Source organism: Equus przewalskii, chromosome 1, assembly GCF_037783145.1.
Source record: "Equus przewalskii isolate Varuska chromosome 1, EquPr2, whole genome shotgun sequence".
NCBI classification, from domain to species: Eukaryota; Metazoa; Chordata; class Mammalia; order Perissodactyla; family Equidae; genus Equus; species Equus przewalskii.
Genome location: NC_091831.1, coordinates 137,361,034 through 137,380,009, shown reverse-complemented (window position 1 = coordinate 137,380,009; position 18,976 = coordinate 137,361,034). Strand labels below are relative to the sequence as shown.

The following is an 18,976-nucleotide window of genomic DNA, read 5'->3' as shown; positions in this document are numbered from 1 at the left end:
TAAAAGGCCACACTGTACTCATGTATCAAGATAATATTTTACTAGTACTTTTTTTCACATTTATCCTAAGGTAGATTTCAGTGGATAAACTTCATCTGACTGTATTATTCCAGAATGTGCCAGTTAAGCACAAAGACTAAAAATCTCAAAATTTCTATATAATTTTATTCTTTCCATATGGATAGTTCAACTTTGTAACATGTGAAAATTTATAACACAAAAAAGTTTATATAGCAGAAATTCTTTATTAGACCATGTACTTTATATTTTTGTTCAAAAATAGATTACCAGCATATAACTAAGACAATATAGCTTTTTTTTTTTAACTGAGCCAAGTATACGAAACATTAAAGAAAAAGAGGATGCTATCAACTGATGGTAACTTAGCTTTTCTTTCTTCTTGAAGATGTCAGTGAATATATTCACAAGAAAGGAATGTATATTCATTAAAAACAAATGTATGGGCTGGCCAAGTGGTTAAGTTCGTGTGCTCTGCTTCGGCGGCCTAGGGTTTCGCCAGTTCGGATCCTGGGCGTGGACATGGCACTGCTCATCAAGCCATGCTGAGGCAGCGTCCCACATGCCACAACTAGAAGGACCCACAACTAAAAATACACAACTATGTACCAGGGGACTTTGGGAGAAAAAGAAAAAATTAAAATATCTTTAAAAAAAAATGTAGTGACAAAGCTGAAAAAGAAAAAATATCTAAAGATAAGATCAATTTATGTAGATGAAAAGTATTAGTTTTCTTTTTAATTCTAAAGTGTAGGCACCAACTTTTGAAAATAATCTAGACATAAATGCTCATTATTATTATGGTTTGTTATTAATAAAATTAGGACATGCTACTATATAAATAATATCCTGGGAAGAAAACAGCTGAATGCGGGGAGTGGAAGACTGATAAAAGTCTGTCATAAAAGACAAGACATTCCATGCTCTGGTAATAATATTATTAAGAGTCTGTATCATATTTAAATTATATTTTTATAATTGTTGCACTGAACAAGAAAAAAACAAGCTACATTTGTATATCACTGGTATTTATTATGTTATTTTATAATACCTTCCAACATTTAGAAAATACCACCAATAGAAGTCTCTCTGTATACGTGCAAAATCGTATTGTCCGGCAATTCAGGGAGTCGAGCGATTTGGATTCCTTTTCATAGACATCTTGCTTTTCCTTCAAAAGGAATGAAAACATTTTAGTCCTAGTTCTAGGCAATTTATATAGGACTGTAGGAGAAGATTTACTCTCCTGTACAACAGAAGTAGATCGCACCCTTACTATAAAATGAAAAGTACCCCAGTGTCCTTTTGCAGACAAGTTACTTTGCAAAGAGATTCTGACCGGAAAACCCACTTGGACTCAAGGGCTCATTATATATAATCATTCAAGAAACATTCTGTGAGGGACTTTGATGGATGCTGAGAATGTAAAGATAAGAATAAGTTATTGACTTTCAGACAGGGCAGAAAGATAAAAAATAAGTAAAACAATTTCTTAAAAACCTTGCAGTATCTTAATTGCTAAAATGGAAAAATAAAGTGTTCTGAAAAAAACAGAAGTGTGGCCAACAGAACACACAGAATATTATTCTCCATGAGTTTCTGAAAATTCTGGGGTGTGTTTCTTGGGCTCAGTATGTCAAAACAATTCCTAGGCTTTTGCAGTGAAGAAATTCCTAAGGGAGAGCCCAGTGGTCCAAGGGGCAGCCAAAACAATTTTGTCACCAGCACAAACACTATGACTGTTCTTTTGTGCATGACCTCAACTTGTAGCCTGATGCCAGGGAGCAGGTGAATATAATGGACTCCCAGTGTATGTGACCCTCAGCTGTTCTTCGTCATCTCCCTGACACCCCTCATACACCCCAGGAGAAAGGGAGTCTTCTACTGTAAGGGACAGAAAGATATTCTTCTATGACAGTTTTCTTTTTTTAATTAAAAATGTGATCAGTGTGTGTGTGCATGCATATGTGGGTGTGTATGTGTGTGTGTGGGAGATCAAAACATTTGTATATGCATGGAGAAAAGGTTGGAAAGTTACAATCCAACCATATCCAATGCTTATCTATGGGAAGAAGGACAGGGAAAGTACAGGGAAGTAAAATTTATAGACTTCTATATTATTTAAACTTTTAATAATGAGTGTGTAATACCCGTATAATTAAAAAAAGTCAATAAATATGCTTGAAATTGGAGAAGAAAGGGTAGAATTTCACAAGCCAACCTGAATGCTGTTGATAGATGAAGAGAGATCCCAGACTTTGAGCTCACCAGTTACTGATACCACCAAGAGAGAATCTTCTGCAAAAACAACAAAGACCACATATAAGCTGACCACTGCTATACCTGGTTGGTGTAAAGATCATTTCACAGCCGCTGAAGGATCATGCAGGCCTATGTAGGTGGAAAATATCCAGCTTTTTTATTTAATAAAAAATAAACATTTTAGATCATGTTTTAAAATTTCAAAGTGACCTCCACGTAAAAGGAGAGCACCACTTAAAGCAGAAGCACACTGCAAGCCACCATGTTGGCAACGTTACCACTTCCTATTTCAGAAATAAAGAGTCAGCCTTTCCTTTCTTGTGTAGTTACTCATTACAGAAACTAAATTCTCTTCATTACTACAGCCAGAAGACGCAGCAGGGCAAAAATTCTGAGTCTTGTTAATCCACAACACACACTTGCTTGTCACTCTTAAATGTACCAAGCAGAACTGGGTCATGGAAACATAGGGTCTCCTCTTTCGCTTCCTTACGTCTCACTGACTTTCCAAAAAACTTGAACCACTGGCATGAGCGTTTTCAGTTTTTCTTGATCTGACTTAGAGTGCTACCCCCACCGACATAAAAAAGCATTCTGAACTCTTGCCCAACAACTTAACAAATAGTTCAAAAAGTTATATTTTTATATGCACTCTTAGTGTTATATAATACCCATCTATTACCTTGTATTCTCATGGAGTGTACAATGCACATGCAGTTAATCCAATCAGGAGACTGAGATGATGTAAAAGTGTGGACAACAGCCAAACTTTTGGCATCAATTATAAGAATGTCTTGATATTCTCCACAACACAGAAGCCAGCCTTCTCCTGTCATCCGGAATGAGCAGTGATAATACTATGCAAAAGGAATTCAAAGTGAAATTTAATTATCACCAGCAATTAACATAATTTTGGCTGTGTGAAGACTTCTTCAGATTTTAGTTTTTATCACCTATTCAATTAAGGTATTAGACTGAATAGCAACTAAAATTTCTTTTAGTTCAACTATTCCATACATCTAAAGTATTGATTTTGCACTTTAGTCTTATATATATTTCATCATTTTTCTGGAGAAAGAGGAATCTTTTGAGAAGGAGGAATCTTATTTCAAATCATGGAAAGCTCACAAGTATACTATTTCTGGAGTGCTATGTAGTACTAAACAACAACAACAAAACCAGGTTCCTTATCCTGGCAACACTGCTATATGTTAAGAAGAAATAAAAGTGTGTGAAGGGCATTCGAGGAATTCTTGTGCCAAATAAATCATGAGAATGACTTTCATTAAAGATTGAGTAGTATATTCTACCCTTGATGAGCTCACTCATTGTGCAGGTTTTGGTTCTAGAAAGGAGTTTGCAAATGTTGCAATGCAAGACATCGATGCTAACCCAATGAGTGACATACAAAAAACACTGTCAGCACCATTGGAATAACACAACTACCTTACATAGATACTTGGAGTCCATCTACACAAAAGTCAAAATCTGTTTTAAATACTAGGAAGTGATTATAAGGTTTATGGCCATGCCTCTTGCTCTCGTTTCATAAATAAGAAATTTAGAAGTTAAGAATCTATCCACTCAAAAAGATTAAAATTGGGAACAAGAGAAAAAAAGTTTTTGCTTTATAAAATAGCACGCCATCAAAATGGAATCTTTCTGTGTGTGTGTGTCTGCATGTGTGTGTGTTTTTTGTGAATGTACCTACGGAAAAATAAAAAAATTGTCTTTCAAATTTATCTATGTTGAAAGAAAGAGAAATAAGAGAGAGAATCAGAAAAAAATTGGTTGAATAATAACTTTGGGGAAAGAAAAACGCCAAAATAACAGATGATAACTACTCTAATGACAAAACAAAAATTTAAGAAAAGCATATCTTCCAAAGACATTTCTTTACTATGTGTGTAGCAAATGCTCTAAAGGAATTGTAGAATCCAGAAGTGTTCTCAGGGAAGTGCACGTACTTACACAGATTGCCGTGTGCCTGTAAGGAAGTGTGGCCTTCTCCACGCACTGTCCGTTGGTGACATTCCAAATACACATCTCCCTAGCAGAGATAACTTTGTATTATTCTCTGTCATTTCCACTCAATTGGCTGGAATAATTTTTGTGCCACCAAGTTTTTCTTTAGTGCTGCACTTAAATGCAGCCGGATCATTTATGTGGCTTTTTGTTACAGATTATTGGGCAAGAAAATGTTGTGGTCATTAGCAGGGATGACATACTGTATCTGTGTCTTTTTGTTTGGGTAATTACACCCTGCCTGCAGCCTACAAACCTGACTTTAGCGCCAACCTGACCTACAACAAATTGTGGGGATACAGCTATCATAGCCTGTGAGAATGACAGCACAACAATCTTTCCATGGAAACTGCATCCTCTTGAAAATGGTTTATTTCACTGAACTTAAACTACATATTCTGAAAAGCATAATGCATCAAGTGCTGCATCTTGTGGAGAAGACGCATCATTTTTGTAAAAATAAACAGTGCCACCAAGAGGCCTTGGTCTATCATTGATATGGTTTATTTGGGTGATCATTGATACAGTTTATTTCTTTGCTTCCCCTGAAATCCTGAAATCATCCTGGCCACTTAATGCTTAGAAAATTCTCATTGTTCAGAAAACTCTGACTTGGTTACGTGAATGTTACAAAGAGATAGACACAGTTATAAAATACAGTTACACAATATATCCAGTGTAAGGTAGCTTATATGATTTCTGTTCACAAAATAAAGAATGGCTGTTTCAGAGTTGTTTGGCAATATTCTTCAGTTTTGACAGTTTTAACACATAAGCAAAATTTTCCACGGAAGAAAAATGAAAGCTTTATTGGCTTTAAAGGAGAAGCTGCTATTTAGAAGCAAAAGATAAGAACTAATAATGTTAAATGCTTATTCATTTGGTAATCGCAGGCTTTTTCGTTTTTCTAGCCAAACAGTGGAACTCAATCTTTAAATCAGTGGTTCTCAACCTGCAGCGATTTTGCCCCCCAAAGGACATTTGACAATGTTTAGAGATATTTTAGTATCACAACTAGGAACACACTACTGGCATCTAGTGGGGAAAGGCCAGTGATGCTGCTAAACAACCTACAATACATAGGATGGTCTCCCACAACAAAGAATTCTCTGTTGGTCCAAAATGTCATAAGCACTGAGGGTGAGAAACCATGTTCTAGATATAGAAACAAAATATTCCTGGCTTTTTTCTCTCTCTGTTTATACCCAGCCTTATTCCAAAAAGGATTTGAGACACGCAACTCAATAACAGGGGAAAAAATTTGTGTGTGTATGTGTCCGAAAAATAAGACTGGGAGAAAGGGAGAAACTGAAATAATGTATCTCAAAGGTAAAGAAATAGACATCGAAAGTAAAGAAACCGAATCTTAAGCAGTCATCAATATAAAGTTTTACCTCTGAGAAGGAATTTCTTTACAAGGAATTTGAGTGCATCACCTCTAGCTAGACATCAACAATCACTTATGAATATTTCAAAAATTACCCTCAGAGATTCTAATTCCATGGCTCTGTTCTGGGAACTTGGCATATGGGATTTTGAAAAACTCCTGGTCAGTTAATCTGTTTTTCGGTAAGTCTATCTGCAAACTTGTGATTCTAAACTCTGGCTATATATTAGAATTATCAGGGAGCTTTTTAAAAATATTGATGTCTGGGACCCAACCCAGATGCCAAGCCAGGCTAATTAAATCACCTTTTCCAGGGTTTGGAGCCTGGGCATCAGTGAAAGCTCTCCTCCCAGGGAAACTAATTCTCTAAACTCTCTCAGATTCTAATGCTTTCCCTGTTTGCTTATTATCTTACTTTCTATCCTAAATTTTGAAAAACAAAAATATCAAAAGGCAAAATTGATTCTTTACCTATCGATTCTATTTAAGAAAAGAAATCAAATTCACTGTGTATCAAAAGCAGCATCAGCATTGTAGCTAGAACTATACAAGTTATATACTTAAGAAGACATGAAAATTAATTAATTAATTAAGATGCATATTCCTCTTTTCTTTTTCAAATACTGTTGCCAAAGTTTTTACATAGATTAAATCACCTTCACTTATTAAAAAAACTTAAATTTAACGATTTCCAAACTTTTTGAATTGCTTTTTATTTCAATGAAAAGAAAAACAGAGAAAAATACCTACAACATATAAAATTATAAAATTGTTAAATTCCTCCTAAAGTTCCTTTTTTTAAAAATTCTTTTAAATTCAACGCTATATCTCTACCTTAGGACCTCAATAAAAATTCATTCAATAGATAAATATATCAGTCACCACTCTTCCATACACCTTCCATCTTTCAGAAATATCCTATTTTCTCTTAGTCCCATTCCTATTCACATATTTGTGTGCTTATGACAGTTATTGCTTTGCTCAAATTTTCACAAAGCATCTAGAGGGAGAGGAGATAAAAGTGAACGCTTGGTTTGCCATCTTGAATCGGAAGTCCATTATATCCTTCAAACTCTGTTTTCTCTTGTCTTCCATTATACGTTTGGGTTTTCTCCGTCATTTTCAGGCTCTTCGTCTTCTGCCTGCTTCTTAAATGTTAGTTTTCCTTAGATTTTTGTCTTAGGCTTTGTTACAGTCTCACATTCAGGAGGATGGGCACAGATTTTAGCTCAGGGCCAATCTTCCTCAGCAAAAAAGGAGGAAGATTGGCGGTGGATGTGAGCTCACGGCTAATTGTCCTCAAAATAAATAAATCAATAAATAGCATCTTCCTTTTGTTCCCTATTCTCAATGATTGGTATTGTCATCAATGAGTTTCCCAAGTCATTCTTGATCTTGTACTTTTTCTAAATGCCCCAAATGTGGGGTCCTCACTACTCCAAATACCTTCTCTGAACCAGCAGCATCAGCATCATCCAGGAATGTGTTAGAAGTGCAAGTTCCTGAACATCAGCCCAGACCTACTGAATCTGTACCTCCAGGAGCGGGGCCCAGAAATCCGTATTTAAACAAGCTCAGCAAGTGATCCTAATGCAAACTCAGGTTTAAGGAACACTTTCCTAGAAGACTCCAAGACTGGGTGCCTGCCTATCTCCCTAGTCTCATCTCTTGCTGGTTATTAAAAGTCTTATTAGGGGTCCGCCTCGTGGCATAATGGTTAAGTTTGTGTGTTCCACTTCTGTGGCCCAGGGTTTCCTGGTTTGGATTCCAGGCGCAGACCTAGCACTGCTTGTCAAGACCTGCTGTGGCAGGCGTCCCACAAATAAAATAGAGGAGGATGCGCGCAGATGTTAGCTCAGGGTCAATCTTCCTCAGGAAAAAGAGGAAGATTGACAGCAGATGTTAGCTGAGGGCTAATCTTCCTTAAAAAGAAATTTTTAAAAAAAAAGTCTTATTAATAAGTAAGAATCCTCTTTCTCAAGGCCAAGGCTTTTTTGGTCCTAAGGTTTTATGAAGTACTATATTTATTAATATAAAATATAAATACAGCCATAACCTTATTTTGATTAGTATTCTTCTGATAAATCTTTTTCCATCCATTTACTTTTTTTTTAAAGATTGGCACCTGAGCTAACAACCGTTGCCAATTTTTTTTTTTCTGCTTTATCTCCCCAAACCCCCCCGTACCTAGTTGTATAGCTTAGTTGTGGGTCCTTCTAGTTGTGGCATGTGGGACGCCGCCTCAACATGACCTGACGAGCAGTGCCATGTCCACGCCCAGGATCTGAACCCTGGGCCACCGCAGCGGAGTACGCGAACTTAACCACTCGGCCACGGGGCCAGCCCCTCCATCCATTTACTTTTAATTTTTCTATGTCCTTATGCTGTTCCTGCTTTTTAAATTGTTTGGCAATCTTTGTAATTTAAGTGGGTTTAGTTCCTTTATGGAATTGAGACTATTGTTTTATTCAGATTTATTTCAACAATCTTATTTTGTGCTTTCTATTGTTCCATTTATTTTTGTCTCCTTTGGATTGAACAATATTTTTTTCTTTTTAAGGTGGAAGTTATATATTCTACTTCTTTTGTCTGTTCTACCTACTCTGGAAATGTCAACACGTATATCTAGTTAAAGTCTAAAGTTAATCAACATCTTTATCCACCTCTAGAACACCAGAACACACGGCATCTGATCACTACACTATTATATCCAATTGCTGATTGGGTAGTGTGTATGTGTGGGAGGATGGGATACATACATATATATATATGAACATTATTGTCCTATTTGTTAGTGCCGTGGAGTCCATTTCCACTCCTAGAGAGCCTGTGTACAGCAGAGCGGAACCTTGCCCTGTCTTTTTGTGCCATCCTCTCACTTTCCAGAGCTATGTTAGACAATGCTCTGCTGCTATTCAAAGGGTTTTCATGGCCAATTTTTTTAGAAGTGAGCGGCAAAGTCCTTCTTCTTAGTCTGTCTTAGTCTAGAAGCTCTGCTGAGACCTGTCCACCATAGGTGACCTGCTGGTATTTGAAATTCCGGTGGCATCACAGCAACACACAGCCTCTGCAGTATGACAATCAACAAATGGGTGAGGCGGTGCCCCGACCGGGAAACAAATCCCAGGCCCCAATGGTGAGAGCACTGAATCTCAACCACTAGACCACCAGGGCTGGCTTATTGTCTTATAGTCTGTGTTTATTTAAATTTTCTAAAAAATTTGCTGGGTTTTATTCAATATTCCTTCTTCCAGCTCAGATCTTCCTTCTGAAACCAATGTTCTTCTCATTGAAGAATATATAATTTAGGAGTTCATTATTCATAGAGGGTCTCTTGGCAGCGAGCACTCTTAGTATTTGTCTTAAATGTTACTATATTGCCATCACTTTTGGAAGATGTTTTTGCTAGAGATATAATTCTAAGATGACAGATATTTTATCTCAACTTTTTGAAGATTTCACTGCTGTCTAGTTTGCATGTTACTGTTGAGAAGTCTCAGTTTAATTAACTTTCCTTTATAAATAATTTGCTTTTTCTCACTGACTACTTTCAGAATCTTCCCTTTTTCTTTGGCATTCCACCATTTCAACATCAAGTCTCCAGCTGTTTATTTCCTTTCATTTATCCAGGAATTCACTGAGATTATTGAATCTTAGCGTTTATGCCTACAGATAAAGTAACACTTTGGGAAAAAAATGAAAAACTGAGTCATGAGGCAATTTTGGGTCCCCTCTGATCATTTTGGAGGCAGGAATACTAAGCCTACAGGCATATCCTGGGACTTCTCAAAGCTAAAAAATCACTGTTGTTTGGGGGCAATAATGGGCAAAGCCTAGTAAATTTAGTAACTTCCAACAGAGTAAATTAGGATTTGTTAAGCATGAAGTAGCTGAAGTGTAGGTACTGTCTAAGAAGTATCTTTTTTTTTTTAAAGATTTTATTTTTTTCCTTTTTCTCCCCAAAGCCCCCCAGTACATAGTTGTATATTCTTCGGTGTAGGTCCTTCTAGTTGTGGCATGTGGGACGCTGCCTCAGCGTGGTTTGATGAGCAGTGCCATGTCCGCGCCCAGGATTCGAACCAACGAAACACTGGGCCGCCGCAGCAGAGCGCGCGAACTTAACCACTCGGCCACGGGGCCAGCCCCTCTAAGAAGTATCTTATAGATGCAGGCTAAGTTTTGCACTCCAAAGGAACAGAGTTCTAGAAAATCCAAATTATTTTGGAAAAGGAAAACCAAACCAGGTCCCCTGGCTCTTTAACAATCATATTTACAGGGCTCATACAAGCTGAATTCATCCATCATCAAGAATATGTCCATTAACCCTGGTTTCTTTTTTGGAGCTAGGCCACTGTGGGCAAAAACCTCAAGCTGGAACTCAGTTATTTTCAGATCTATTTCTTACTTAGCTATTAATTTTCCTAACTCTCTAAGTAGTCTCAGAATAAATTCACCATCCCCCAAATTTTCCAGATTTGGAATAAATATCTCAACATGTGTAACAGGCTTTGTAGGAGCACTAGTGTATGAAAGCTACTGACAATTGTTAAAAAAGAAGGTACTAGGACATTTCACATTAGCCTTGCCCAAAGTTTAATCTCTCTAAGTATAACAATTATGGCTTTGTTATAAACTATGAGAATAGGTACCCTTTGATATCTCTTCCACTAGCCATTTTGTTAAACTATTCAGTTTCTACAAGTTGAACACTTGATTCCTCATTATTCTTTCGACAGAGCCATATATATAATTTCTCCTTGAGTTAAAAACAGAAAAGGAAGGGGTTCTTTTGTTTCAACCTCAACCCAATCCCTCATTCACAAACACATGCCGAATCGATTCCGCATTCCTGAGTATACTTTGGCAAATAACTCAGCAGCGGAGTCTAGTTCATAGCAGCTCTTACATCAGTGGGGCTTTTTCCTACAGCTAAGTCCTATTTCATTGAAACAAACCTCACTTTCATGAAACTCAAATCACTGTCTATGTGGCATCCCTTTTCTCTCCCATCATTCCACTTTCAAGCAAATCCTCTCCTCTGTTCGTGTTATAACGATATCAGACGAGGGTACAACATGAAGATTGTAACTACTGAATTGTTTTACAAAACTATGAAGCATTAGATGGGTTTGCTTAACAGCTCAAAGTGAGTTTCTATATGAAAAAAGACAAGCACCCAGACTTTTCCATTTCAAATTTTATAATAGGTGGCATTTGCCAGTATCCTTCGCACAATGAGGCTGCCGCAAGCCCTATACATGTTTGGGTGTTGATTTTGGTCCCAGTTCAGTAAAAAAAGAGTTTTAGATTGCGAGTCATAGCACCAATTACATTCCTTGGCACTATCACACAAATTACTCAATCATTCAAGATCTAGATTTTCCTATATGTAGAAGGAACATGTTAATCACTAAGGCTTCCTCCATCCTAGAATTCTGTACCCCAACATAGGTTTTAAAAAGGGAGAGGGAATGGAGACAGGTACAAGTTCCACACATCTTACCTACCCATTTTCAGCAGCACTAACGACATAGGGCTGTTTAGAGAAGTCCCTTGCTCTTGCCAAACATGTTACTGAAGCCGAATGACCAAATAGAAGTTCTTTAGCCGAAATCTGAAAATGATGAGGGCAAGCTTTTAAACATCTGTTGACTTTTTAGTTCAAGAATATAAACATGACATTATAGAAACATTCATAATTCTGACTAGAAAATCCTGTTATGTTTTTGCTGTACATAAGTTTCAGGAAAACTGATATAAGGCATATCAAAATCCACAGAATAATAAACTCCTAGATAGAGGAATTGTGTTGTACATATTTTTTTGTTTATTTTTCGTTTTGTATCCATCATGAAACCTAGCTGATTGCTAGACCTGTTTTACAACATCTAGGTTTTGAATACAAATAAGTCAGTGCTGATGTTTATTATGCACAAAATGTACCTCAAATGATAGTAGCTTATTAACGTGCAAATTTCGGATTTCAGAAATGAGTTTACAAAATAATACAAAAAAAGATTACCCTTTTTGTAACCATTATAATACCTTATTTGGCTACCTGCCTCAGAAATAGTTATATTAACTTTTCTACATTAAAAATAAAATTGCAACTAAGCTATTATTTAAAATGCCACTGTTTTCTTCCTATATTCGAATTTAAAAATATGGCACCAATGGCTATTTCTTCCATTACCTCATGTGTGAAAAAAGTCTATTCTTTATTATTTTGTAAAAGAAGATTGTAAAAATTAAACTACAAAACAGAAAACGTGTAAGATACCCTCAAATGGAGAAGAGGTTGTCAACAAGGGACTAAAAGTTTAATTTGAATGAGTAGAAAACTTGAGGTTAATAAAACTTGTCTCATGGGTAATAATCTATTTTCCAAATGAATTAATATTCATTATGTTTTTTCTGAACTATGCAAACATATACGTAGGTAATAACCCAACCATAGCAATGAGGACAAATTATTTCATATGATAATTGTTCTCTGCCTTCATCTTATTTCTATCATAATCAGAAATATTTCTTTAAAAGGTCTGTTGTCAGACTAAATTTCTAGTGCTACAAAGAGGGTTTTGTATTTGGTTAGAATCACTTATAACCCAAGTTCTGACTCTCTCCCTTTTTCCTGGGAAACTCAGAAGGTTCCATCTCAGAAAACAACATAATATCTTTCCCCATCATCACACTTGGAAATGCATACCCCTATGAATTTAACCCCATTCCAATATATACAGGCCAAATTAAACAATGAATGAGTGCTCCTCAAGGACATTCCCTCCTCCAGAGAAAATCCACTATGAACAAAATGTCAGAATGGAACACCAATGCCTTTCATATGAAGTCCTCATTCTGCTAAATCCCTACGCATAGTTGAAGCTACATGAACAGTTGAAGCTGTTACAATTCACTATAATCTCCTCATTTTATCACATTCTAGAACAGCTGCAAAGAATAACAAAAAAATTCTACAATAACACCGAGTCATTGTCATGACGACATCCAGGAGACCTTTACTTCTATTCATTGTCTCTACCTCTAGAAGCATTTGTCCCCACTTATGCCCGCCCGAGGTACTTCTAACAGCACATTGAGAGAGGGGAAAGAATGCATAAGATGACAAGTGTTTACGACCATATTCCAAACACTGGTACAACTATGAACAGTGTTCAATCTCCCTTTCACAGGTGAGGAAATTGAGGTTCAAAGGATATAAGGCATTTGCCCAATATCGCAGAGTTGGTAAATATTGGAGCTAGAACTTTACCTAGATTTATATTTTTTCTTTCTACACAACATTGCTATTCTTCATTTCATCATTGTTGTGTTGCCTTCTGAGTACTAAACAGACAGAAAAACAAAATATACCAAAACTAAGGGAATATATCTGAGAGGATGTTCAAGTCACCTTTTTCTATGCTTAAAGGTGTGATGAATACCAGCAATCAATACCAGGAAACCCAGGTAAGGAAGTTCCTAGCATGGGACTTGGAGAAGCATCTCATTAGTGGACCTCTCAAAGCTCTGGGGAAACCAGAGGGCTCTGGGAGTCAGACTCAGAGCCTGGAAATAGCATGCATAATATAGGCATGTGATGGGAAGCCCAGGATGAGGAAACACTTATTCTCCAGCTCCCCTGCACCCTGCCATCCTACCACCCATGGACAGGGAAAGAGTAAGATGTGTACCCAAGCCCCTAATGAATACTAGGATACTCCAAGATATCCAGAACTTAAATCATCATCTTTCCCTCTCCATTCCTAATCATTATACAAATACATAATACCATCATCCCACCAGTCCCACCCATCACCCAACCCCAAATCTGGAACGTATCTTCGACTGTTCCTGCTCCTTTACCTTGAATCCAACTGGTGGCTCAGTTCTGTCCATTCTGTTTTTCTAACATCTTTCCAGGTTTCATCTCCTCATCATTTCAATTTCCACTGATCTGATTCATGTTCAAAAACTTCCTGACTAAATAACTACAGAAGCCTCCTGCCCATAGTCCCATCTCCACCTCCCTTCAATATGCCCTTCACATTAATACCAAGTGATGTTCTATATTACAAATATAATGAAACAGTATCATGTCATCTCCTCTCATACAACATCCTCAAAATCCCTTAATATCACCACTGCTTTTAATTAGGATGTAGGATTAGCTCTTGCTAGTTTTTTAAAAAAATCTAAACCCCTCAGCATGTCAGATTCCATGTTGAGTCTGCTCTGTCCTTTCCAGATGTGCCTATCACCACTAACTTACCATGTTCCAGGTCTACTCAACTACTTTTACCAGTTCCCTGAAGGCAAAATATTCATGCCTTTCACACACACTTATCATTCTCTGTCTGCAATCTCCTCCCACCTTCTTTTCCTGTTCAAGTCCTGTGCATCCTTTAGGACTCAACTCAAGCATCACCCTCAGAAAGACTTCAAAAGCACAATGAGATACCACTTCAGAATGAGAGGATGGCTATTATAAAACAAAAATCAAACTAACTAAAAGGAAATAGCAATGTTGATGAGGATGTGGAGAAAAGGGAACCCTTGTACTCTGCTGGTGAGAATGTAAAATGGTGCAGCTGCTATGGAAAACAGTTTGGCAGCTCCTCAAAAAATTTAAAATAGAACTACCATGTGACCTAGCAATCTGACTTCTAGGTATACACACCAAAGAAGTACAAGTAGTGACTCAAACAGATGTTTGTACATACAGGTTCATAGCAGCATCATTCACAATAGTCAAAAGCTGGAAGCAACTCAAGTGTCCATTGATGGATGAATGGATAAACAAAATGTGGTATGTACATACAAGGGAATATTATTCAGCCCTAAAAGGAAATTCTGACACATGCCACAACATGGATAAACCTTGAGGACGCCAGGCTAAGTGAAATAAGCCAGTCACAAAAGGATACATACTGTATGATTCTACTTATATGAGATACATAGAGTAGTCAAATTCACAGAGACAGGAGGTATCCCACTGCTCTACAACTTCCTATTTAGAAGCCTGTCTTCCACACTAGACTGAGAAACTCAAAAGAGAGATCTGTGCCTAGAACAAAAAGCATCTGTGTAATTTGTCTAATGACTCCCTAAGTAAGTGTCCTCAGGTTTGTTTTTCCACTTTATATGGTGGCAAGTGAGTATTTAAGACCACAGAACATGATGTATTGTCTTACCTAAATCCTTTTGGACGGGAGATGGAGCTTTCCAAATTTAGTATGAAGAGGAAATAAATGGCTTCCAGGTCACTTTACACCCCCTCCTTGTAACTTTCTTCTTCCCTTCCTGCTGTCCTCCCCCTGATATGTCCACTGGCTTTAGCATGCCCTACAGCTACAATCTCTCATGTCCTCAAAGCCCTCCCTTTTCTTCCTCTGCCCAAATTATTCCTTTATATATAAAAATTTTTTAATAAAAATCAAATTAAACTACCAAGCATTAAAATATTAATGATGGACCACTCACTTGACTGCCTTACAGGTAGCAAGATTGGTTGAGATTTAAAAATGCCCTTGATTTTTGAAAAGCCTAGAGTGTTCCCTGCTAATAGTTGATCTGTTGTCATGTAGGGGTGAGAGTCTTAGGAAAAATCAGAGAAAATGTTCATTCTTTCTGATCATACGGTTAGCCACAGAAAATGTGAAGGAAAACTCGCACGTCGAAAATCTCACATTCATATTAATTGGTCTCACATTTATGTTATTAACTTTCTCACAATGTCCTGACAGTGAATTTCCAAAACATAAAGCTGATCCAATCCCCTACTAAAATCTCTTCAATGGTTCTCCTTGTTTTTTCCCACCCCAGCTGATCTGATTCCCATTCCCCTCCTATATCTACTATGGATTTCTCAATATTGGCACTATTGGTATTTTGGATGGGATAATTCTTTGTTGTGAAGGGGTCTCATGTGCAGTATAGGATGTTTAAAGCATCCCTGGCCCCTACTCACTAGATGCCGGTAGCATCCCCCTTCCTCTAGCTGTGACAACCAAAATTATCTGTAGATGGTACCAAATGTCTCTTGTGGGTCAATTTCGCTCTCTGTTAAGAATCTCTAATCCCAAGCGAAAGACTTGCTCCTAAGAAAAGCATGGCATAACTTCTCCCACTAAAGATGCAGTGTAGACTACTTCCTATTTAGAATATGTTGTATTATAACATAACTGCACCTCATTAGCCTATGTCTGTCCTCTACTATAATGCAATATCTTGGGCAGCCAGCACAAAGTCTTCCTATTCATGTCTGAACTCAGGTACCTAGCATAATGCCTAACTTATGCACTCAATAAATGCATGCTGAATAAATTCCAGGAACATATGTGAAAAGATAGAGATGCTAGGATTCCAGATTTCTTAAGCTTATAGTAATTTACATATGACAAGACAATTACCCCAGCCAGAAAACACTACACTTCAACATTAAAAGTAGTTTAGACATTTCAAGTAATTTAGGAGTCTGAGTTAAACTATAAGAGATAATAAATGTGAAGGCCAATTTTCAAAGCTCAATTGTTGCAATAATGCCAGTTCCTTCTTTCAGGAATGTTCATAAACATTGAGCTGAGCTGGTCTGCTATGCACTTCTTGGCAGTCCTGCAGTGTAGCTGTTCAGTGAAGGGAGATGTTAATTAATTACTCTATAAAATAGAATTACAATTAATTGTTAATTTAGGTTTTAAAGTGACAAACTTTAAAGGCTAAAAATAGTCTTTGATCTTTAAAAGGCTTCTTAATGAGGGCAGTATACTTTAAGTACGTCATTAGTTTAAATGTTCAAATTGGGTCTAGAGGCTGCTGGAGCTAAGCAAATATCTATTCCAATATGTTAAATGTTTATGACTTGGGACAGGGACAATTAATTGCTAATCAATGGGCCAAATCCTAGGTGAGGTCAGGTTCTGAAATAGGAGGATGACAATAGTAAATTGGATTTAGAGCTTTTTGATGTGATCTGTAAAAAATCACAGGCAAGCAGAGACTAAAAGAATCGCAAGAAGGTCAAACCGACAGAAACACCCAGATAATTAAGATATTACTCATTTATTTAATAGTGGTTTTCAAGGATGCCCTTTGTTTAGATTAATGAGCCATAATTTTTAGAATTATACTTACATGTCTGTAGTTCAGTTACTTAAGCATATAATTCAGGATATAAAACAGTAAAACTCAGCATAGCTTAAAGGGTGATAACACTTAGCTGGTAGCTAAGATTAGCAATACTCATAATATAATTTTCCAATATGATCTTGATCCACCATATAACACTTAATTTTCCCCAAATTCAGAATTAAAACCAATCTACTACTTCAGTAAGCATCTTTTTAACAATCACGCAAACTTCCACTGTCACTGCAGGTAGAAGAAGCAAGCTGTGCTTATTTTGTGAGCATTGTCTTTTTCAATATGAATAGTTTCCACTAACCTTTAGTTCAGGTGAGAGATTCCAGAGACAAAGCTGCCCCTCTTGACTCCCAGTTACAACCGTCTGCTGGTCATCGGTGATCATGATTGCAGTGATGCTGTGTGGAGGGGCCTTCCTCCCCCAGAGTGCCACTGCCTGCAAGGAGGGCCTCATGTTGAATGAATCCTGGACACACAGAGGAGGGAAGAGGTATACACAGTCATCATTCTTAAATTTGGGGGAACTGGTCATATCACAAGGTGGATTTATGATGACATAAACTTTAACAACATTTTCTCCCAGAGCTATGGAGTGGGGCGCTTCCCCATCAGTTAGAGGAGAAGGTAGTCTTCAGACATTGAAATGACCATGCTCAGTGTTAATCCATCAAAGAGGAATAACTTTTATTCCAATTCTTGATTATTGATGCTGATGAAGAGAAGGCTAGGAATAGTCTATCCACTCTTCCCTAAGCTCTTACTGTGGGTGGTTGCCACCCACAGTAGAATATGAATATTCTACTATTGATATGCATATGAATTGTAGCAGAATATGAATATTCTACATCCTATAGAATATTATATTCTGTATACAGAAAGCTGTCATATTCTGTATATATTCTTATAAGCTGTCGTACTCTGTATATAGAATATAATATTCTATTCTACAGAATAGAGCTGTCTACACACTATAATTTGAAGACAGCTTTGCAAACTCTCTCTCCATAAATGTCACCTCATCTAGATAACAAATATCTGAACTTTGCTATTAAAAAGTAAATCTAGGGGGCTGACCCCATGGCCAAATGGTTAAGTTTGTGCCCTCTGCTTAGGTGGCCCAGAGTTTCACCGGTTTGAATCCTGGGCACGGACCTGGCACTGCTCATCAAGCCATGCTGAGGCGGCATTCCACATGCCACAACAAGAAGGACCCACAACTAAAAATACCCAACTATGTATCGGGGGGCTTTGGGAGAAAAAGGAAAAATAAAATCTTTAAAAAAAAAAAAAAGTAAATCTATTCCAAAAACGTTTCCTAGTCTTCAAAGATTCATATAAGACTGTTATGATTTCTGCTATATTCATGTTATACCTTTGCTATTTATAATAATAATTTTTATTTTTATATTTATATTTGGTATCTTCCTAAACAATACTTTTAGAAAAATCACTACCTTCATTTGCTAGTTACAAGGGTTAAAATGAACACATAATTACCAAAAACTGCTTGCCTGTGCACCACCCAAAATAATCTGAAATATAACCCAGTAATATGAGCATTACATTTTTGAACCATTGAGTTAAATGTTCTCCAAATAGGCATTATTTTCTGAAATACAAATAATTTGGGGATGAATAACACTTTAAGTCCTTAGAATAAATCAGTAAATTTTCTCCTCTAAGTATATATGACATTAATGTCATTAAAAAATGTCAAAGAGGGGCCAGCCCGGTGGTATAGTGGCATGGTGGTTAAGTTTGCATGCTCTGCTTTGGTGGCCCAGAGTTGGTGCATTCAGATCCCGAGTGTGAACCTAGCCCTGCTAGTCAGGCCGTGCCTTGGCAGCATCCCACATAAAGTGGAGGAAGATTGGCACAGATGTGGGCTCAGAGACAATCTTGCTCAAGGAGAAAGAGGAGGACTGGAAACAGATGTTAGCTCAAGGCCAATCTTCCTCACACACACACACACAACCTCATCAAATGTACATTTTCAATACCTATATATAAATATATACATACATATATTTGTATATACAAACAAACATATTGCATGTCAATTATATTTTAATAAAGCTGTTTAAAAAAAAGAAAGCATTTTGGAAGACACTTCCACAACCAAGATTGCATATGATTTCCACA

The 18,976-nt window shown here is 37.1% G+C and overlaps 1 protein-coding gene across 3 annotated transcripts in view; it reads right to left on the bottom strand.

The window, feature by feature from the left end:
• WDR72 (WD repeat domain 72) overlaps positions 1–18,976 on the bottom strand; it is a 219,658-nt gene that overhangs the window by 174,173 nt on the left and 26,509 nt on the right. For 2 of the 3 annotated variants that reach the window (XM_070579987.1, XM_070579998.1), the window contains exons 2-7: positions 17,136–17,300; positions 11,200–11,306; positions 4,252–4,330; positions 2,963–3,137; positions 2,240–2,316; positions 1,070–1,189 (exon numbers count right to left, since the gene is read on the bottom strand). In XM_070579987.1, the coding sequence (XP_070436088.1) occupies positions 1,070–1,189; positions 2,240–2,316; positions 2,963–3,137; positions 4,252–4,330; positions 11,200–11,306; positions 17,136–17,288 (711 nt within the window). In that variant the 5' untranslated portion in view covers positions 17,289–17,300. Of the gene's footprint in view, positions 1–1,069; positions 1,190–2,239; positions 2,317–2,962; positions 3,138–4,251; positions 4,331–11,199; positions 11,307–12,529; positions 12,637–17,135; positions 17,301–18,976 lie in introns of those variants that run through there. The other variant, XM_070580009.1, reaches the window with a different exon arrangement.